Source organism: Ips typographus, linkage group LG13 (assembly GCF_016097725.1).
Source record: "Ips typographus isolate SLU linkage group LG13, UJ_Ityp_2.0, whole genome shotgun sequence".
Classification (NCBI taxonomy): Eukaryota; Metazoa; Arthropoda; class Insecta; order Coleoptera; family Curculionidae; genus Ips; species Ips typographus.
This window is the reverse complement of record NC_138434.1, coordinates 1,575,138-1,597,650: the sequence shown is the minus strand read 5'-3', so window position 1 is coordinate 1,597,650 and position 22,513 is coordinate 1,575,138. Positions and strand designations below refer to the sequence as shown.

The following is a 22,513-nucleotide window of genomic DNA, read 5'->3' as shown; positions in this document are numbered from 1 at the left end:
GTTGATACTTGTGGGGTTGGATTTTAGGGTAAATGGGTCAAAAAACAGCAAAATTAGACCATGAAAACGTCTAGAAACGATGTATTTTCATTTTTTTTACAAAGTATACTAACTATAAGCCTTATTATACACGATTACCATACAGTAAGGGTGGTTTGCACGTAATCAGCTGTTTGAAGTAGCTTAGAAGCTTGGTCATAATCTATATGGTCATAAAATAGATGCCAGTGACGTCACGTGTTTATTTGCCAAAAGCATCACAATGACGTCAGAGAGAGTGCTTGTTGTTATACATGATAATTTGACATTGATTTTTTTTTTTTTAAAAATTTTCAGTAAATACACTATACAGGGTGGTCTAAAGAAGATTTCAAGGCCTACAAAATGGTATATTGAACCACCATGTAACTGTTAAAATAACAGGGTGTTAAAGGAAAATATCACTTTCAACACTTGTAAGGTAACTGCTTTAATCCCAGAAATACTTAGAAAACATGGAAATATTAATAATAGAAATAATGGTTGCTAGTCTGGGAAATGGTATTTTTACCACACAGAACCAAAATGTGTGCTGGTAAAGCCTAAAATACCATTTCCTCAATCACCCCCATTACGAAACTAACCTTAAAAGGACCCCAGGAAATTACACTCACTTTGAAGGTTAAACTTCAGACTGTGCTTGACTTTGTAAGGAGTGTTTTAGAACAGTCACAGTCTAAACGTAACCCTTAAAAACGACTGGTCTTGCACAGGGCTGTAAAACAAGGTTCACTCAAATTACGCCTCCTTCGAAGCCATATGTCGAACCAAATTATTGATAAACTTATCAATCTTCCGCAGGTCCTGAGCAATTTCGGTTTTATACTGAAGACACTACAAACAAAACTGACTTAACTGAGCCCCCTCGCTATTTAGGGCCTGATTTATAGGGGAGAACTGCCCAAAGTACTTACCACTGTGTTATCGGTCATTTTCAGTAAAAGCTGGTTTTTCGAGTGTTGGTACTTCATTGTGTAGCGCACTTTAGATGGGTCTTGCAGGTAGAGTTTTTCCGCGGCCTTTTCAAACTCATCCCACGACTTTAAATAGGTCATAATAGTTCTTTTTATCGGTTAAAAAGTGGGATTTTTGCTTTACAAAACCTGGTTTTGTTGTTGTTTGACGTTTGAGGTTAGAATACAACCAGGCCCACGTCAATTGACTGTGTCAATTGTCACTTTCGTATATGAGGTACACCGCTAGGGCTGGGTTAAGCTTGTAGGGCTGTACTGTGGTTGGAATAAATTTTTTCCATTTTAAAGAGAGATTTTTGCTGTTTTGCTGTCACTTTCACCGCTAGGGATGGGTTAAGCTTGTACTGTTGTTAAAAAATCCTGCAGTTTCTAGTATAATTTAATTAAACATAAAAGCACAATAACTTACCAAACTACTATAAATAGTACATTCTTACAACGATTAAAGCCCTCGTCTACATTATACAAATAAACAGTGCTTTTCTTTTATAATTATGTTATAAGTATAAGAAATTTCGCATTATAATATAATATACAATATAATTAAGTAATCAACATAATTTACATATTATATTTTGACTAAAGTCTTAAAACTGGCTGCTCTATTTCATTCTAAAACGATATTTTCAAAAAAAAAAACAATTGCCTTAGTAGTGAAAAAAGAATTAACTAAACCACGCGTTTGCGCAGTGCGTTTGAATTGAAATCTAACCTTAAAACTGCGGTAACTGTTGCAATACACAATATAGTAATAACGAGGCAGTGTACACTGCAATTATTAATTGAAGCAACCTGTGATTTTCAGTGTTTTTTTTTTCAGTTCAAAGACACCTGCCAAACGATCAAATGACTAAGTTCTCCCTGATTGTGTTCGAATGCGGCTGCGTCGCTTATGATACTATCCTCCATTTCGTCACCTAAATCGAAATTCACATAATAGAACGGTTAAACGAAATTTAAATTTTTCTCAAATTTTTTATAACCGAAATGGTGTACCATTTTGATTAATTACACTTCAAGTTGCATTTACATCTCCACGAAACCATATTTGACAGTTGTGACGTTTAATGACTGTTTTAGATGAGCCGTGCAGTCACGTGCCATCTGTCACACCTGTCAAAATTGACTTGGTAGTGCCATGAAACTAAGAAACTCCAAAATGGCGTACCTTTTTGGTTAACTACAATTCAAGTTGTATTTGCATCTCCACGAAGCCATATTTGACAGTTGTGACGTTTAATGACTGTTTTAGATGAGCCGTGCAGTCACGTGCCATCTGTCACACCTGTCAAAATTGACTTGGTAGTGCCATGAAACTAAGAAACTCCAAAATGGCGTACCTTTTTAGTTAATTACACTTCAAGTATTACACCACGAAACAATATTTGACAGTTTTGACGTTTAATGACAGTTTTAGATGAGCCGTGCAGTCACATGACATCTGTCACAACTGTCAAAATTAACTTGGCAGTGCCATGAAACTAAGAAACTCCAAAATGGCGTACCTTTTTAGTTAATTACACTTCAAGTTGTATTTACAGCTCCACGAAACAATATTTGACAGTTTTGACGTTTAATGACTGTTTTAGATGAGCCGTGCAGTCACGTGACATCTGTCACAACTGTCAAAATTAACTTGGCAGTGCTATGTAACTAAGAAACTCCAAAATGGCGTACCTTTTTAGTTAATTACACTTCAGGTTGTATTTACATCTCTACGAAATCATATTTGACAGTTGTGACGTTTAATGACAGTTTTAGATGAGCCGTGCAGTCACGTGACATCTATAACAACTGTCAAAATTGGCTTGATAGTGATATAAAACTATAAAACTCCAAAATGGTGTACCTTTTCGGTTAAATACACTTCAAGTTGGTTTTACAGTTCCACGAAACAATATCTGACAGTTGTGACGTTTAATGACAGTTGTGTATGTGGTTTACAGTCACGTGATACCTGTCACAACTGTCAAAATTGACTCTGTAGTACTGTGGAGCTATAAAACAGTTTTAGATGTGGCTTATGTTCAGTTTAATCCTCAACAAACAATTGAAGTGTTCTCAGAAAGTAGTTGATTGCTGAAGCTAAAATTTTTTGACAGATGTCAACTTGACCTGTCAAATGACCTGACAAAATTTGACAGCCGTCACTCGCTGGCAACTCTGTCAAAAAAAATGTCGAAACTTTTCTCCTACAATTATTCGGTAGTGAAAGCGCAGGCTCTAAACGCGTGCGAGTGATGTTAGTCCGAGTGCCAATACTACTTAAACCACCACAAAAAAATACATCAGAATGTGACCTACCCCGTGGGATTCCCAGGTTCAACGTAACTAACTTGCCAAGCCAACAAATGCGAAGCTTCGTCTCTGGGTTGGCAATCGTCTTCTGGAAATTTACCGGACAATTTAGCGTACATATGCGCCCGGACTAAATTTTTGTTTTGTCTAGTAAGCGGTTAAATGGTAAAAATCCACCTTAAACCTGACAATTTTGGCCAAAAAACCCGGTTTTTAAGGTAGAGACAGGGGAAAGAAGAAGAAACACCCAGGAATCCCAACGTCATCAATCTACGTGTTCATGCTTGCAGTATTTGGCATGCGCTACTGTACTAAGCTACGGTTTGTTCCAACTAAACGAGCGGTTACGTCATCGTAACCGCCTTAAGTTATTCTATGTTTTGGGATCTACTCTACCCGTGGAATTTTCCCTGTCAAAAATCCAAATGACAAGTGACAGTTTTGACATTTGGCACAAATGTCAAGTGGTCTAACGTCAAAAATGTTCAGAATTTTCCTCCCTGAAATAACTGAGATACAGAGTGAAACACGTTACTATCTTCCTGAGGCACACTGACTGGGCAAAACCAACATTCAAAAACGCTGTCAAAAATCCAAATGACAAGTGACAGTTTTGACATTTGGCACAAATGTCAAATAGGTTTAGTACTGTAACGTCAAGTTTTTTCACAATTTTCCTCTCTCAAATAACGTTGATACAAATTTACGTAATTTTGGTAAAGTTTTTCTTTAAAAAAATCGTGTTTTTGTTGAAACAATGCAAAAATGAACGTTACCATTAAATTCCTCGTCCTCGATTTAGTAGAAAACCAGTACAAACTTGATTTTTTTTGAAAAAAACAAAATGGCCGCGTGAGCCGTCAGCTTCCGCCATTTTGGATTGAGATGCGGCGGTCGTGTTTGTACTCGTTTTCGACTAATTCGGGGTCGTAGAATCCATTTCAGCTGTCAGTTTGACTGTATCTGTCACCCAAGTGGAGAAACGTCATTTCATTGATAGGATAGATCCAAAAACATCGCAAACATACTGTGCTACAACGGAAAACTGTCAAAACAATATTAAATTGCACTTACCCTCTCTAAAGTCCACATAACCTTCCCCACCGGATATGACCAGCATACAGTTGGGCGGCTGTTGGGTGGTTTTACCGCCCAATGACGTCACAGACGCAGCCATTGCTTCGGATGGAGTGGAAGCTGCGCTCACACCTAAAAAAAGTCAAAGTAAACATCAAAGTGATTTGACAGGTGTCAGGTGACTGTATGTCAAGTCTTTAACTGTCATTAAATGTCACAACTCTCAAATATGGTTTCGGTGGGGCAGTAAATGCTAATAGAGCTGTAATTAACCAAAACGACACAACAACTTGGTTTTATAGATTCATAGCACTTTTGACAGATGTGGCAGATGACAAATGACAGCGTGTCAAGTCTTTATCTGTCATTAAACATCACAACTGTCAAATATGATTTTGACACCACTTTGAGGCCTAGTTCTGCTGGTTTTTCGGGTGATAACATGATTCGAGGATGTAAAGTGAGCGGAAGTGTACTTACCACCGTGTCCAGGGACGGCGACAAAGAATTTGACGTTTTCCCGATGACCGTGAAAACTGAGTTGCGCGTGCGCCATCGAGCAGTAAGGAATATAACCGCCGGGCGTTGGATTCATTCGTACGCCTGAAATTTCGGTTGACCTTGAATAAATCGGTTATTTGACAAGTTACGTCAAAATGACAGTTAAGGTCAAAGATAGTCCAGAGTGTGAGCTATCCAAAAATATTACCACATGACCTGGTAACTTACATGGTTTGGCCACTAGAGAGCGTTAAAATCGTCCGTAACAGACCAAAACAGTGACTTTGACACTTTTTTCTTTGACCTTGAATAACTCGGTTATTTGACAAGTTACGTCAAAATGACACTGAAGATCAAAGATAGTCCAAACTGTGAGCTATCCAAATATGATCACATGACTTTGTGTAACTCACATCGTTTGACCGCTAGAGGGCGTTAAAATCAGTGAAAAAAAACCTTACTTGTTCCAGGAACGGTAAAACTTCTTGGCAACACCGCACCCAAATTACTGGTACCGTCGCTTAGTGGTACCGAAATGATCACTCCATTGCTGGTACCGATCCACAGCCGATTAGACGATATCAACAAGCTCGTGATACGAACCAGAGAGAAACCCAACTTTCCAGTTCCTGAAATAGACGAAAATCCGTGAAATTTGACAACATTGCGTGGTTTCCATTTTTTTTTAAATTTACCCAGCATTTTACTGACGTAAGGCTCAATATCGACGTCTTGGAGGTGTTGGTAAGTGTAGGCGTGGTACAGTCGCATGGTAGAATCGAGACGAATCGACACCCACACTCCTTCGCCCAACCACGCCATCTGTCGGACCTATTTGGCAAAATTTACAACTAATTCCAATTCTTCAGAACGTTCCAGAACAATCTGGAACCTTTCCTAGCCTTTTGGAACGATCTAGTACTTTTTGAAAGTCTTTAAACAGTTCTAGAAACTGTTACAACATTCCAGAACACTGCAGCACCTTCTAGAATACTCCAGAACGTTCTAGAATCTTTGGAAACATTTTGGAACGTTTTAGAACATTCTAGAGTGTTCTATCGACTTACCGGACTTTCCCGTCTCGGATGCGCCTCTAAAGTATGGCAAATCGTCAATTCTCTCGGTTGGAGCACGTGAATCTTGTTCCGGTACCCGCACCACACTCGATCCCCCACCACCGCCAAATGTCGGACCGATTGAAAGGGTAGCCCGATTTGCACCACGTGGTATCTGGACAAATCCCATTCGCCGTCCTCGGAGCGCTTGAACACCACCACTTGAGCGTTTGCCAGTGCGACCACGACTCTTCCGTTCACGTGACTGCGAAACGGGTTCGATTAGTGTTGGAACCGTAGTAATCGCGACCTAAAGTCTGGTTTTTTCCGGATCTAACCCAACCATGGAATTTTGTAGTGACGGGAGTAAACCAAAAGAAAAAATTAATAAATATACTTCACTTCTTGCCTCGCTAACTGCTTAACGATGCTCCTGAGATCAAAAACTACAATCCTCCAGAGGATAAAATTTCCTACAACTTTCATTATTTACACTTTTTTTGTAACTCCTCAAATAACGGAGCTACACAGAGTTGAAGTGGAGTTAGCTGTGTTAAACTGTAATTCTTGCAAATGTTGACAGTTTTGACATTAGTGACAGATCTCGCGTGGTTTTTGGAGGATAATTTAGCTAGGCAGTCACACGTGACCAGTGTCATAAATCTCAGAGACACGTTGTTTGCACCGAATGCTGCAAGAAAACTTTTCTAAACCCTGACTTTTGCCACTTTTGAGCACAGTATGACAGTCAAGGACAAAAATGCTTGTAAAATCCACTTCAAGTAGGAAAATGACAGTTTTAGGCACATTTTTGGAATCCCCATTAAATTTCCTATCCATTAACCTAAAAAACACTACAAAATTTAGTACAGTCAGGGAGAAAAACGCTGTCAAAGTTTGACCTGTCAGGAAGACAGTTTTAAAGGACAGTCAGGGACAAAATCGCTTCTCAAACCCACTAGGAGTGAAAAAATAACAGTTTTAAGAACATTTTTGGAATCTCCATTAAATTTCCTATCTAATGATATAAAAAAAACACTACAAAATTTAGTACAGTCAGGGAGAAAAACGCTGTCAAAATTTGACCTGTCAGGAAGACAGTTTTAAAGGACAGTCAGGGACAAAATCGCTTCTCAAACCCACTAAGAGTAAAAAATGACAGTTTTGAGAACATTTTTGGAATCCCCATTAAATTTCCTATCCATTAACCTAAAAAACACTACAAAATTTAGTACAGTCAGGGAGAAAAACGCTGTCAAAGTTTGACCTGTCAGGAAGACAGTTTTAAAGGACAGTCAGGGACAAAATTGATTGTAAAACCTACTTGGAGTGAGAAAATGACAGTTTTAAGTACATTTTTGGAATCTCCATTAAATTTCCTATCCATTAACCTAAAAAACACTACAAAATTTAGTACAATCAGGGAGAAAAACGCTGTCAAAGTTTGACCTGTCGGGAAGACAGTTTTAAAGGACAGTCAGGGACAAAATTGCTTGTAAAACCCACTTGGAGTGAAAAAATTACAGTTTTAAGAACATTTTTGGAATCCTCATTACATTTCCTATCTAATGACATAAAAAAACACTACAAAATTTAGTACAGTCAGGAAGAAAAATGCTGTCAAAGTTTGAAAATTGAAAAAATCCATGGTTAGGGCAGATCCAAAAACACCGTGAATAAGCCGTACTTACACTATACTAATCACAGCGTCCTTTAGTTTGACCGTGTGTAGTCTTTGGGCCCAATTGGCTACGGAAGAGTGAACGTAGATGTGACCGCGTTCGTCTCCCAGCCACATGGTTGGTAGAATGCTCGACAACATCTGATTACAATAAATAACATTGTTTATTGACAGTTGTGACTTTTAATGACAGAAAAAGACATGACACCTGTCACAACCCGTCAAAATTGACTGGGTAGTAGTATGAAGCTATAAAACACCAAAATAGTGAATCGTTTTGATGATGATTACAGTTCAAGTCGCATTTACATTTCCACTACCCATTATTTGACAGTTGTGACGGTTAATGACAGATATAAAAACATGCAGTCACCTGACACCTGTCAGAACTGTCAAAGTTAACTCGGTATAGCGGTACGAAGCTATAACAACGTTTTGCTTAATTTCAACACTAGTGGCATTTATTGCTTCCCAAAACCGTATTTGACAATTGTGCCGTTTAATGACAGTTTGAGATCGATCATACAATCACGTGACACCTGTCACAACTGTCAAATTGACTTGACAGTACTATGAAACTATAAAAGACTAAAACGGTGTATCATTTTGGTTAATTACAGTTCAAGTTGTATTTACAGCTTCAAGAGGACAATTATGACGTTTATTGACAGTTTGAAATAGGCCACGAAATCACGTGACACCTGTCACAACTGTCAAAATTGACTGGGGTAGTGCTAGGAAGCTGTAAAACCAAGATGTTGTATCGTTTTGGTTAATTACAACTCTATTAGCATTTACTGCCTTAATGAAACCTTTAAAATGTCAAAATTTCTGGTTGTAGCAAAGTGGCAACTGTCAAATTTAGTACAGTCATTGTCCTGGGTTAGATTGACAGCTGTCAAAAATGACAGTACCATTAATGGAGCAATTTCAGGGATATGGCACGAGAAAAATGCTTACCTCTTGATTCACGTTCGGTGACGGACTGTCATTCGATTTCGCGTCACCGCCAGCCGCAGCGCTCGACGAATCCTCTTCGTTGGGCTCCGAAGTGCTGTCAGCGGCTTCCCGCTTCGTTTTCTCCGCGTTTCGGTACCGATCCCGCGTACAGGTGGCGCTCTCGTCGTTTTCCACCAACGTTATCTTGCCCAACTGCAAAAATGAAAAAAAAATTTGCGTAAAAATAAAAATATGCTTAAGCGCTTACTAAAGCGGCTTCTTCGCTTTCTTCCTGGCTTCTGGTACTTTTTAATTGCGCAGGCGTTGATTCGTTGGCCGTTTCTTCTTTGGGCGGTTCAGTTGATTCTACTTTGGCTTCTTGAACTAAAAATTTAAAAACAAAATTTCAACTGTCAAAACATTTTTGACAATTTTATTTGGTCTTGTCAAAAGTAGTTAATTTGATGTTTTTGTCATACTTGAAATTTTTTACCCTTTTCAACCACTTTCAATTTTGACAATTTTTAAAATTCTTGACAATTTTTTTTACATTTTTGACATTTAAAAAAAATATATATATTTGTCATGTTAAAATATTTTGGTAACCTTAATTTTACCATTTTTATTGACAAAATCAAAAATTTTTGACAACTGTTATACTTCAAATTACAACGTACATACAAATTGAAATACAATTTTTAAAATTCTTGATGTTTGAAAACGGTTTGACAAATTTTTGACATTTTTTAAACCGACGTTTAATTGTCAAATGTTGTCTTTGAAAATGACAATTTTACGTTGTTTTGGTTTATTTTAGTTTTTGACTATTTTTAAAATTCTTGGACAATTTTTGAAATGTTTGACACCTTTCAATTTCTACTAGAGATAACTCCGAAACGGTTAGAGATACGAAAAAAATGCGAGAGAGCAAAATTGTAGCCCATTAAAAGTCCAGTCAGCTACACTAATTTTCAGAACGATTCCGGACTTTTAAAGTCTGTTTTTACAGGGTGAAATTGGAAAATTCTCAACATTCGTCACTGTAACATTCATTTAATTCAAATGGTGATAACTTGAAAACGATTAGAGATACGAAAAAAGTGCAAGAGAGCAAAATTGTGGTTCATTAAAAGTACAGTCAGGTACACTAATTTTCAGAACGATTCCGGGCTTATAAAGGCTGTTTTTACAGGGTGAAATGATCATACCTTCTTCCACTGGCACCTGAATGGGAGTATCGATGTAATCATCGGGACTGGCACCTGGAACGCTGGCAATGCACAAAACGGGGGCGGAAGACACCCCAAAACTGTTGAGCAACTCTGCCGGATTGTTAGCATCGATCACCTAACCAAACTTTTGCTAATACAACAATCACTGGATTCGCAAAACTTACCGTAACAACGCTGGCGCGTTGCATCGTAGTCACAATCCATACAGTTGAGGTTAATTTAGTTTCGAGCAAAGCGCCCTCTTTGCATCCCTCCAACTCCTTTTCCAAGTTGGCCACTTCGTTTTCGCTTTTCGATTGAGGAATTTTCGGTTCTTCCGAATAGAACACGCTTCCTCCCACCTGAATTTAACGTTTTTATTAAGGTTTTTTGGTTCGTTCGGTTGGTAGAACTGTCAGACCATCAGTCCGCCATCTTTGGTAAAGCCTCCCGTCAAATTGACACCGGCGGCGCACCATATGCGCATGTTCGGATTGGTTTCGACCAATGGTCGGCAGTAGATCGGAACCGGAACTGGAACGCTTCCGGACTGTTTTACAATGTTGTCGGATGGGGTGACTTTTCCCGGAAGGCTCCAGCCGTACGCGTGTAGTCGTCCTCCGTCTTTTTTCACGTGCGCTCTAACCTATTTATTTCAGAAACAATTAGGCAACAGTGTATTTTAGCCGAGAGAAATCACTCTCAATAATCATATAATCGACAATAAAATTTTGACAGAAAATTCAAAATAGAGGAACTGTGTTAATACCAAAAAAATGCTTTTCTTACAGTCATTTGCTTTGACTTACAATAATTCTGTTATTTGACAGTTGACGTCAAAAAGTCACTCAGAGGAAAAGATTGCTTAGAATGTGAGCTTTCAAAAAATATCACCTCATGAGTTGATTGGTTGCTCCGTTTGGCCGCTAGAGGCCGTTAAAGCCACCTTTTACACAACTGTCTTTTATTGTGACCCTCGTTGTTTTTACCTTGAATAACTTCTTTATTTGACAGTTGACGTCAACTACACACGGTCAAACTAAAGGACGCTGTGATTAGTATACTGTAAGTATGGCTTCTTTACAATATTTTTGGAACCGCCCTAACCACAGATTTTTTTCAATTTTTGGCCAATTCAAACTTTGACAGCGTTATTCTCCCTGACGGTACCAAACTTTGTAGTGTTTTTTTACATCGTTAGATAGGAAATTTAATGAGGATTCCGAAAATGTGCTTGAAACTGTCATTTTTTCACTCCAAGTGGGTTTTACAAGCGATTTTGTCTCCGACTGTCTTTTCAAACTGTGTTTCTGACAGTTCAAACTTTGACACCGCTTTTCTACCTGACTGTACCAAATTTTGTAGTGTTTTTTCTGGTTGTTGGATAGGAAATTTAATGAGGATTCCAAAAATGTGTTTAAAACTATCATTTTTTGACTACAAGTGGGTTTGACAAGCGATTTTTTCCCTAACTGTCCTTTCAAACTGTCTTTCTGGCAATTCAGATTTTGACACCGCTTTTCTCCCTGACTGTACCAAACTTTGTCGTGTTTTTTTTATATCGTTAGATAGGAAATTTAATGAAGATTCCGAAAATGTGCTTGAAACTGTCATTTCTTCACTCCAAGTGGGTTTTACAAACGATTTTCTCTCTGACTGTCCTTTCAAACTGTGTTTTTGTCAGTTCAAACTTTGACACCACTTTTCTCACTGACTGTACCAAATTTTGTTGTGTTTTTTTAGGTTATTAGATAGGAAATTTAATGAGGATTCTAAAAATGTTACTTGAAGTGGATTTTACAAGCGTTTTGGTCCTAAACTGTCATACTGTGCTCAAAAGTGGCAAAAGTCAGGGTTTAGAAAAGTTTTCTCGCAGCATTCGGTACAAAACGTGTCTCTGAGATTTATGACAGTGTTATAAAATATATAATAATTCCGTTATTTGACAGATGACGTCAAAAAGTCACTCAGAGGAAAATATTGCTTAGAATGTGAGCTTTCAGAAAATATCACCTCATGAGTTGATTGGTTGCTCCGTTTGGCCGCTAGAGGCCGTTAAAGTCACCTTTTACACAACTGTCTTTTATTGTGACCCTCGTTGTTTTTACTTTGAATAACTTCTTTATTTGACAGTTGACGTTAAAAAGTCACTCAGAGGAAAAGATTGCTTAGAATGTGAGCTTTCAGAAAATATCACCTCATGAGTTGATTGGTTGTTCCGTTTGGTCGCTAGAGGGCGTCAAAGTTGATTGATTTTTTTTTGTACATTTTTGTCACATATATTTCTAGTGTGTGAAATTTTTACCTGATTGAAATAATGAAAACACTTACCTGTCGATATTGTTCCCGTCTTTCCAGAGCTTTGCGTATGGCGTACGTTTCGGAACCTACAAAGAAAAAACTTGTATGACTGATCGTATCTTGTTAAACTGTTTACTTACACAACCGTCTTCCAATACACTACTTTCTACAACTCGGAGACTAAGTTGTAAGTAAACGGAAGGCCGAATAAAATACCCAAAACGGGAAAATCAACAAAAAATATATTACAAAAACAAAAAAAAACAATAATACGTATTACCGTACGTTATGTACCCGAAAATGCTCTTATTATAAGTTTTAGGTTATGGCACGTTTTACGACTATGTTATGTCGAAATTCACAATAATAAATAGTAAAAATAATAATTATTATATTTTGTTTAAATTTTATAATTATTGAGCAACTTTCCATACTAAAAAAAATTAAAGTAGATTCTAATTCTAAATGGGATTTTTTAACAAAATATTTAAACAGAAAACGTCTTTACCCAAAAAAACCAGAATAGGGACAAGCATCAAGAAAATTAGGAATTTACGAGTCTCTAGCGTTTGGTAGTAACGAGTTAGAAAAAGCCGGTGTCGACCTGAAAAAATGTGTCAAAAATGTCATAGGAGAACGTTCGAGACAAACCTGAACAATGAACACGACTTAGTGGAGCAGTATAGAGATGGGCAATTGTCGGAAATCAAAAAAAGTGTCCAAAAACCACTCGCGTCACTTTGCCGCCCTCTAGTGGCCAAACCACTTAACCAATCAACCTTAATAAGTATATTTTTGGAAAGCTCTCAGTCTGAACTATCTTTCTACTTCAGTGTCATTTTGACGTCAAGTGTCAAATAAGCGAGTTATTCAAGGTCAAATTGTCAAAAGTGTCCAAAAACCACTATACAGAAACTCGCGTCACTTTGCAGCCCTCTAGTGGCCAAACCACTTAATCAATCAACCTAAATTAGTATATTTTTGGAAAGCTCTCAGTCTGGACTATCTTTTTACTTCAGTGTCATTTTAACGTCAAGCGTCAAATAAGCGAGTTATTCAAGGTTAAAGTGTCAAAAGTGTCTAAAAATTACTCGAACAAATTCTAAACTAGTTTTCCTGGAGGAAATCCCGAATTTTGCCCATCTCTACACAGAAGACAGAAACAATTAAAGGACTGGAAATGGACATTGTTAGGCCAAAGAAAAACCTTAAATTAGGTTAGGGACGATGACGATACAATAGCACACAGCCATTTTGTTGAAAAGCAAGCATTTCACCTAAAAATACCTTCACAATCCTTACCTTCAAAATTTGTACTTAATTACCGTACCAGTTTAGTCAATAACAGAAACAATCCTGACAATGTACACAAACTTTGGATTATAAAACAATGAACAAAGCTTTAAGTCTATTTATCAGGCTGACCAATGAGAGGATCGAATTTATTGGTCAAAATATCAAAAAGTAAAATTTAGCTTTTCGGAAATACCAAAACAAATTCTCTTCTCAAATTTGGCCAGATTGGCGACATTGTAAAAATTGTACTAAATTAGAAAAATGACCAGGGTGACAACGTTATCAAAATTGTTTAAAATGTCAATTTGGCAATGTTGCAAAAATTTGGTGATAAATTAGAATAACAGCTAGTTTGGCATTCAAACCTGTCAAAATGCCCTTTAAAAAGTCACTAGATGCCATTTTAGTGGATTACAAAATTACTTCTTAACCGTCAGAAAACCCTCTTATTGGCACCTGATTTTAACCTAAAAACGTATAACAAAACTTTGGCTGATTCTGAATCAAAAAAGGCACTAAATCGCTAATTCTGCAGTGAGCTTTTATGAAAAATCCCCCGAAAAAATCACAAAATTCTCCGATTAATCACAGCCACAAAAAAGTACCATTTTTTCAAAAAAAAAAAAAAACTACAGTTCCGTACCGATTTCGATTTCGCCGGTCCTGTCCTGGATTCTAGGCAAAGCCTTCCAACCTGGAGTCACGTGATTGGTGGCCGTTTGGTACTTCAGGTGCGGCACCATCGGTCGCTCCACCTGTTCCCTGCGGATGAACAGTTTCTGGAAGAAACTCAAAAGGCCTCGATTAGTCGTTTTGTCCGTGTTTGGTTTCCGGGACGCGCGCAGGATTTGAGCCCAGTGGACCGCTTCTTGCAGTTCGAATAGTCGTTCCTAAAAGAAAAATTAAGAAACAAAAAATATTAGAAAATTTGAATCATTACTATAATTATCATGCACACCCTGTATGGTAGCGGCACTGACCGACTGTGAAACTTACGCAGTTGGGTTAAGGAACATTTTAAATTTCACCGTTTCTGAGTTATTTAGCAAAAACTGGTTAGGCACCATTTGTAAATCAGTTGAAATTGTGGTATGAAATTTGAACACCCTGTAACTCGGTTATTTTGGGGAGTTTAGAGTGGTCTGACCACTCAAATTAACCGTCTTGAGCTCATCTTTCCAGTGGTGTTGAGCAAAAAATTCTATCTGAAAAATTGCGTACAGGATGACCAAAAACAGTCATTCACCATAATTTTCATGCACACCCTGTACACTGGAAGCAAAAACGGTCCTGTAAACTTACAGTGCTGAGTTAAGTAGATGATTAGGAACATTTTTGCTCTCTTTCAAATTTTTCGTAACTTTCATCGTTTCTCAGTTATTTAGCAAAAACTGGTTTTATGCAACAAATTTACAAATCAGTGAAATTGTGATCTAAAATTTGATTTTAAAGGACAGTCAGGGACAAAATCGCGTGTAAACCCCACTTGGAGTGAGGAAAATGACAGATTTAAGTACATTTTTGGAATCCTCATTAAATTTCCTATCCACTAACCTAAAAAAACACTACTAAATTGAGTACAGTCAGAGAGAAAACGCTGTCAAAGTTTGACCTGTCAGGAAGACAGTTTTAAAAGACAGTCAGGAACAAAATTGCTTGTAAAACTCACTTGGAGTGAGAAAATGACGGTTTTAAGTACATTTTTGGAATCTCCATTAAATTTCCTATCCATTAACCTAAAAAACACTACAAAGTTTGGTACAGTCAAGGAGAAAAGCGGCGTCAAAGTTTGACCTGTCAGGAAGACAGTTTTAAAAGACAGTCAGGGACAAAATTGATTGTAAAACCTACTTGGAGTGAGAAAATGACAGTTTTAATCACATTTTTGGAATCCTCATTAATTTTCCTATCCAATAACCTAAAAAAACACTACAGAATGTGGTACAGTCAGAGAGAAAAGCGATGTCAAAGTTTGAACTACCAGAAACGCAGTTTGAAAGAACAGTCAGGAACAAAATCCCTTATAAAACACACTTGGAGTGAGAAAATGCCAGTTTTAAGCACATTTTTGGAATCCTCATTAAATTTCCTATCCACTAACCTAAAAAAACACTACCAAATCGAGTACAGTCAGAGAGAAAAACAGTGTCAAAGTTTAAACTCTCAGAAACGCAGTTTGAAAGGATAGTTAGGGACAAAATCATCAAGAAGTGTTTTTTTTTCTTCCTCAAACAGTGTTCTTACCTTGTACTGGTTGCGTTCTTGCAACACTCGAGCCATTTCGAACCTGGTGAATCGTTTTCGTTGCGCCATGGGAACGTCACCCTCGTCGTCCGCTTCCTGTTTGGCCTCGTTGGCCTCTTTGGCTTTCTTCAGTTCGTCCTCCAGCTCGCTCACTCGCTCCCTGAAAAATAACGGATTTTTGGAAAATTTGCAGTCCAGTTTGTTGTCGGACATCTTCGGGGAACCTTTTTAAAGTGCGAAAACTCATCGCAATTTGACAGGTCAATGACGGAAGGGCAAGACTTACCTTACCTTACCTAAGAATTTTTGACAGCTGTCATCCTGACCTAAGATAATGCCTGTACTAAATTTGACACACCCACTATAGGCAAGTATAATCAGCGATATCTCATAAACTATAGCTTCTGATCGAAACTAAAATTTTTAACAGCTCTCAACCTAACCTAAGAACTGTGCTAAATTTGACAGCTGTCACTTGACAGCAACTGAAAATCACAGTATACCTATAGGCAGGTTTAATTGGATCGATGAAGCGACGGGACGTGCCTCGTGACGCAAGAGCCGTGTTTGCGTAACGTCATTTTTACGTAAAACGCGGTGATTGTAATACTAAATAATTAAAATAAGTTCAAATAGAAGTAGTAATTAACTAAATAAAGTAAAAATTAAGGAGAGCCAAAAGTGTTACCTTAGTTTCGTTCTAGAAACGTCCAACGACAAAATTTCGTCTCGGAGCATGTCAATCTCTCCAGTTAGTTCGTCGACTTTCACTATGAGGTCGTCTTTCACCACATTTAATGCGTTTCTGTAAGAATTTTTTGAATTTGTATACTTTCCAGTTTTACTTGTCAAAATAACTTCGAAGAAAATTTGTTTTTTAAGAAAAACTGAACTTACTTGGTTGCCAGCAATTCGTTGTTCTCCATGATGAGGTTTTCGACTTCCTTTCCCATTCCTGAAAATATAATCGTTTTATTTTTAAACTAATATACCTTAAAAAATGTAAACAAAAACGAAAATTCCTGTTATCGTTATTTTCAGAAACATTTAAACCATTTGACATTTTAAAAATCACGTGAATGTTTTTGTGTTTTTGACAGATGTCAATTGGCATTTACAGATGAAGATTTTGACGTATCAGACAGTTGTCACGTGACACTAGAACACTATTTACCTAAACAGTAACGTGACATTTATCAAACTAATTACCGTGGGGCTGTAAAGCAGGTAAAGTTTTTGCAACTGCCAGACAACTGACTGTATTTTAACACTTTGAGCTTTTCAAACCAGATTTTGACTGTTTTGACACATCAGACAGTTGCCACATGACACTAGTACACTATTTACGTAAACAGTCACGTGACAACTATCAAAATAATTACCATGGAGCTACAAAGCACGTCAAGTCTCTTCAATCACCAGATAATGGTATTTTGAAACGGTGGTTTGAGCTCTTTAGACCATTATTTGACTGTTTTGACGTATCAGACAATTGTCACAAGACGGTAGAACACTATTTACCTAAACAGTCACGTGACTATCAAAATAATTACCATAAAGCTGTAAAGCACATCATGTCTCTGCAACCGCCAGAAAACTGTGTTTCGAGTGTTTGAGCTTTACAGACCAGATTTTGACGTATCAGACAGTTGTCACGTGACACTAGAACCCTACTTACTTAAACAGTCACGTGAGACTGACACAACTAAAGCAATCACTTGGAAAACGTTTAAATTAATGTTAAACTACGTTACATGTACGTTATAGCTGCAGAAGTTACATTTTGACAGGCAACGCGTCCATTTGGACATATTTACATCTGTCACAATGGTGGCAACTGACAAACACCACTCGATAAAGCAATAAAAGCACAAAAGCCAGTTTAAAAGCACTGTAACATACAGTTAATACAGCTGAACATCACATTAAATGCTGGTTTATAGGTCCACGAGATTGGACCGTTGTGACGTGTGTACCTGTTTGTTTGAAGCACGTCAATTTGTCATAAACTATCAAAATCTTCTCCGTGAAGCTGTAAAATGACAAAACTAACAAGAATTCGTATTATAGCGTAAGAAAAGTTGGTGTTTAATAATTCTTGACAAAATTTAATTTATTATCATTTGCGCTTAACTCTGTCCTCTCTTGTCAAAAAATTTGACTTTAATGTAATGACAAACGACACTTTCTCTCGTATCTGCCTATCCCCTTAATACATCATCACCGTTAATCACCGAATATTTACACTAAAATAACGGTTAATCAAACTACTCACCGTAAAAATTATCATTGACTGTAAAAATATCCGTAGTAGCAATGTTAGTCCAAGCCATGAAACAAACCAAGTTAATTACCATTAGTATTGGATGCATATTATGCAACCAGTTGTACAGGTTCTAAGTCAGTTTTAGAGTGTTAAAGTTAAACTGAACCGATAAAACTGACCCTTAACCAATGAAATATTTACATTTTGAATGCTTGTACCAATAAGTGGACTAAACCACTTACCTGATGAAGCGTATTCACCTGGATGCACCCAACCACCTTAAAACGAGAAAAAAAAAACGGTTTTTTAGACATTTTTGACAAGTTTTCGGGTACTTACCAGTAATGTCAGTGGCATCGTCGTCTCCGTCGCCATCCTGAATTACACAAGAAATATATTAGTAATTTAAACGCAAAATGTAATAAGTGATAATTAACATTATTACAAGACTTCGAAGTCTTAAAGTTCAGAGGCCTTCTGGCAATTCAAGATGGCTTCCAGAAACCTCTGACAACTCAAAATGTCTTCTAGAGGCTTCTGGCAGCTTCAAAACACTTTTAAAAAGGTTCAGAGACCTCTGGGGCAACTTAAACTGGCAAAAAAAAAAACGAAATCCGGCACTTACCTGGAAACTCAACTCCTGATACAAAGTGTTGCCGCTTCTCTGTTCTTTTTTCGTGTGCAACCGGCTGTTATTGTTCGTTTGTGAACTGGGCGGACTCACCGGTGACGTAACGACACTTTTGTTTTCCAGATTCACCGAATCGGTCTCTTGGCCTCGTTCCACTTTTAGCACCTCGTGTTTGCCCAAATTATCCATTTCACCTTGCAGACTAAACAGAAAGAAAGAAAAATGAATTATTAGTTTTTTTTATTTTTTTATTTAGTTTCCAAGAACAGAACGATTATTATTAACGGAAAGTAAAAATTAAGCAGTTTTCAGCTAAAAGAGGTAAAATACAAGAACCCAAAAGTTACCAAGAAAGTTACTTAAAAACGTCATAACTTGGTTGTTTTTTTTTAGTTTTGGTGACCGGACAAAAACCACGTGATAGCTCTTAAAGCCCTCTATCCAATCATACTAAACATCTTAAGGTTAATTTCCAAATTTACACAGTGGTCGCACAAAACCTGTTCCGCTTTGATCGTTCTTCAGAGAGAATAAAGGTTAAAGTTTCCAAAGCCACAACTCGGTTATTTTTTGTGTTCAGTGACCGGACAAAAACCACGTGATAGCTCTTAAAGCCCTCTATCTAACCATACTAAACATATTAAGGTTAATTTTCAAATTTACCTTAGAATAACCTAAGTACTTTTGGGCCTATCCCACATATCATAAATTTTTGTTTTAATGACTGGAATCGAAAGAATAGGATCAAAAAACTCATTTTTAATATTCTTGAAGAAAAAATTATGGTCGTAAATGTTCCTACATTAGTTTGAATTTGTCCATTAAATTTAAAAGATCTGTTTTGGCGCGCATGTGACGTAGGTAATTCTGGGCGATTTTATTGGCTGTTGCACGCCAACTGTTTCACTTCTTGTCGCTGATTGGTTGATAGTGTAGTACGTCACAGGCGGCGGGCGTTTTAAACATGAGATGAATGTAGTTTTTATCATCATTTTTTTTCTATTTAGACTTAATATTTTTGAAAACCAAAAAATACGGGTATAATATTTTCAATCCGTCTTTGTAACTATGAAATAAAAAAAAATTGTGGGACAGGCCCATTGTTCTGTTCGTTTGGTTTAAAGTGCGACTTTTAGGCTGAAATTTGAGGTTACCTGGGCGACGAATGCGCACTACTGATTGGCGAATCGCTGTCGATTATTTCGGCATTTTGTAGGCTCTCAAAACCGATTGAAATTGGGCCGCTACTACGGCCCATATTCAAACGGTTCGAATTGATCCGACCCGCTTCGGCCCTGTCGTTTACCAATTGTTGTCCCGAATATAACAATTTCGTTCGTTCCATGTAGTCGACGTGGGTTTTGAACAGTTCCGTATATCTGAAAGAAAATCAACATGCAATTTGTATTGTTACTGTCTGTGACAGTTGTCACGTGATATTGGAGCGCAATTTCCTTAAACAGTCACGTGACAACCATCCTTAGACAGTCACGTGACAACTTTTTGACATTTATGACAGCTGTCATGTGATCTAAAATTATCATTTACTTGGGCAGTCACGTGTCAGTCGTCAAATTATGTATTACGAGCTACAAAACACGTATTCTGTCAAACAGTACAAGAAATCTGTATTGAACTTCTATTTTTACAGCTTCATGCCTTGGTTGGGCAAACTTTGACGTTTGTGACAGTTGTCACGTGATATTGGAGCGCAATTTCCTTAAACAGTCACGTGACAACTGTCAAAATAATAGTCAAACAGCCAAAACCGTCTCGAAACAATTTTCGAACGTTACAAACATGTTTAGATTATTGCGAACATTTTTTAGAACACTTCGAACATTTCTAAAACATGTTCAAACAATCAAAAAATCAATCCAAGCATCCAAGGTGGCCATTTTACATTTTCTGTCAAAAGACGATGTTGCACCTCATTTTAACGGAAATTGAACGTAGATTTAGAAAATAATAAAACAAAATGGGCGACCAAAGCGGCCATGTCAAAAATCCGTTGAAAATCGACTTACCGTTCATGTAATTTGGCGTACTCTTTCTTCAGTTCGGCTTCTCTTTCCTCCAATCTGCTGGCATGCTCCATCGAGTTTTTATGCTTCAACTCGAGCATTCTCACTATACTTTCCAAGGCTTCGAGCCTTGAAATTAACTCTTTTCGTTCGCCTAAACGAAAATTATTTAATTAATTGTCCCTTTGGACCTGTTAAGCTTACACTAACCTTCGGCAGCGTCCTCATATTCTAAGAGTTTCTGTTCTGAGATTTTCCGAGCGCCTTTTTCCCTTTCGTACTGGGTGACCAACTGTTCGTTGTCTTCTCTAAGCAATTCCAGTTCGACATCTTGTTCCTACAGGATGAAATTTAAAAAAACTCAAATAACTCCGTTATTTGAGGAGTTACAGCATAAGTGTAAATTTGGAAAGTTATAGGAAATTTTATGCTTTACAAAAGTGCTTCAAAACATTTTTGCCCTAAAGGGCCATTTAAGGGAGTTACAGGCTGAAAAGTGTCTTCAATGCACTCAAGTGATTCAGTAAGTGTAGGTTCAACAGAGCCTAGCTCCGTTATTTGAGAAGTTACAACAAAAGTGTAAATTAGAGAGTTGTAGGGAGTTTCACTCTCTATAACATTGATTTCAAGTAATTTTGTCCTAAAGGGCCAGTTAAGGGAGTTACAGGCCCAAAAGGCTTCAATGCACCAAGTGGTTTTTCCTGGCCTACTATACTGACCGCCGCCATATCGGATTTAAACGCTTGTCAAGGTGGCTATTTTAACTAAGTACATAGATGCATTTAAGTTCAATTGTTACATGGTTCAAACATTGGTTTTTTTTTGTCTTAAAAACTTGCATTTTTTTTAAAAGAAAGCATCTGACAACGCTGCAATTTTAGTTTTTATTTGTCTAAAGTAATAACCTGGCAAAGTTAAATTAGAAAAATGACCAGTTTGGCAACATTGCAAAATTCTGGTAAAATATCAGTATGGCAACGTTGCGAAAATTGTCTTTCAAGTGTCCATATCTCTAAAAAGGGAAATTTTAAGGTATTTTGTAAGGGAAAAGGCATTTTGGTATACAAAAATGCAGTGTTGAAGTTGAAGTTGTAGTTTGAAATTTGAACACCCTGTAAATTGGTTATTTTTGGGAGTTCAGGGAGGTTGAACCACTCAAATTAACCCTCTTGCGCTCCTCTTTCCAGTGATCTTGAGCAATCAGAAAAATTGCGTACAGGGTGACCAAAAACAGTCAGTCAACAAACAACTTATTATTTAAATTGTTTTAACATCATTCCTATTCACTGAATGTAATAAAAAGTCTCTTGAAAGCCTCAAGTGGACAGTGTTAGGTTAAGTGTAAAAGTGCTAAAACTGCCAGTATTAACCTGATTTTGTTGGTAAGCAGCGTCCAAACACTCCAGAACATTAACCAATAAAGGCATCAAAGTCTTGACAACGTCCTCATCGTACTGGGCAATCATTCGCTCAAACTCTTGGTATATGCTGCCTGCCAGTGATTGCACCTTTTCCGACATAACAACATGGGAATCCTCATGGGTACCATAAACCACTTCCGCTCCTATGCTCATATTGAGGCTTCCCCCAGATCCTGATACATCCATTTTGGCTAAAAATTACACACCTACTGTAATATTACTGTTCAGTTAGCTGAAAAGACTTGAAAAATTGTTTAAATTCGGTTTATATTAAAAGATTGCCTTACCTGGTTATTGAGTGGGACTTCCTAGAAAGGACGTTAACATAATTTGGTGGTTTTTACTTATTGGCTTGTGTGGTTTTTTGAGCAGACTATGTTAATCATAATGGGCAGTTTCGAAAGGGTTAATTCGACTAATTAAAGGGTAAATTGCGTCTTTTTTAATGTTTTGTACAACCCACTGTTTTTGACAACTTGTCACTTTTTGTGGTTTACCCCCCCACCATTACCATTGCGAGTTTTGTGACGTAAATGACATTATCGGTAACTGTTA

The 22,513-nt window shown here is 37.4% G+C and overlaps 2 protein-coding genes across 5 annotated transcripts; both read right to left on the bottom strand.

The window, feature by feature from the left end:
• Positions 1-53: 53 nt before the first annotated feature.
• On the bottom strand, positions 54-1,187 carry Srp9 (signal recognition particle 9). Its single transcript, XM_081991506.1, has 2 exons — positions 954-1,187; positions 54-873 (listed from the first exon to the last, which is right to left on the bottom strand). Exons 1-2 carry the CDS (start codon positions 1,092-1,094, stop codon positions 778-780), a joined length of 237 nt encoding a protein of 78 aa, XP_081847632.1. The 5' UTR covers positions 1,095-1,187; the 3' UTR covers positions 54-777.
• Positions 1,188-1,376: 189 nt separating this feature from the next.
• On the bottom strand, positions 1,377-22,468 carry syd (JNK-interacting protein syd). Of its 4 annotated transcripts, XM_081991418.1 has the most exons (27): positions 22,246-22,468; positions 21,908-22,149; positions 20,748-20,874; positions 20,541-20,691; positions 19,668-19,892; positions 18,508-18,715; positions 18,222-18,258; positions 18,125-18,160; positions 17,892-17,909; positions 16,514-16,571; positions 16,305-16,421; positions 15,617-15,776; positions 14,016-14,262; positions 12,107-12,162; positions 10,197-10,421; positions 9,961-10,137; positions 9,773-9,911; positions 8,833-8,948; positions 8,586-8,777; positions 7,636-7,766; positions 5,957-6,209; positions 5,585-5,720; positions 5,351-5,518; positions 4,869-4,991; positions 4,386-4,520; positions 3,318-3,399; positions 1,377-1,930 (listed from the first exon to the last, which is right to left on the bottom strand). In XM_081991418.1, exons 2-27 carry the CDS (start codon positions 22,142-22,144, stop codon positions 1,927-1,929), a joined length of 3,558 nt encoding a protein of 1,185 aa, XP_081847544.1. In that variant the 5' UTR covers positions 22,145-22,149; positions 22,246-22,468; the 3' UTR covers positions 1,377-1,926. The 4 variants fall into 4 exon arrangements, with proteins under 4 accessions (XP_081847544.1, XP_081847543.1, XP_081847542.1 ...); XM_081991417.1 differs by lacking the exon at positions 3,318-3,399 and having other exon boundaries at positions 21,908-22,190; XM_081991416.1 differs by lacking the exon at positions 3,318-3,399.
• Between the last annotated feature and the right edge of the window lie 45 nt (positions 22,469-22,513).

What these genes read in the sequence shown, in the direction of transcription:
- syd (XM_081991417.1), bottom strand. Translation starts at nt 22,144, where the DNA reads ATGGATGTATCAGGATCTGGGGGAAGCCTCAATATGAGCATAGGAGCG. An exon ending in AACGAATTGCTGGCAACCAA is followed by an intron (nt 16,422 to 16,513) that starts GTAAGTTCAGTT and finishes AAATTCTTACAG; the next exon opens with AAACGCATTAAATGTGGTGA. An exon ending in CGCCGTCCCTGGACACGGTG is followed by an intron (nt 4,521 to 4,868) that starts GTAAGTACACTT and finishes GACTTTTTTTAG; the next exon opens with GTGTGAGCGCAGCTTCCACT.
- Srp9 (XM_081991506.1), bottom strand. Translation starts at nt 1,094, where the DNA reads ATGACCTATTTAAAGTCGTGGGATGAGTTTGAAAAGGCCGCGGAAAAA. An exon ending in AAATGACCGATAACACAGTG is followed by an intron (nt 874 to 953) that starts GTAAGTACTTTG and finishes TTTTGTTTGTAG; the next exon opens with TGTCTTCAGTATAAAACCGA.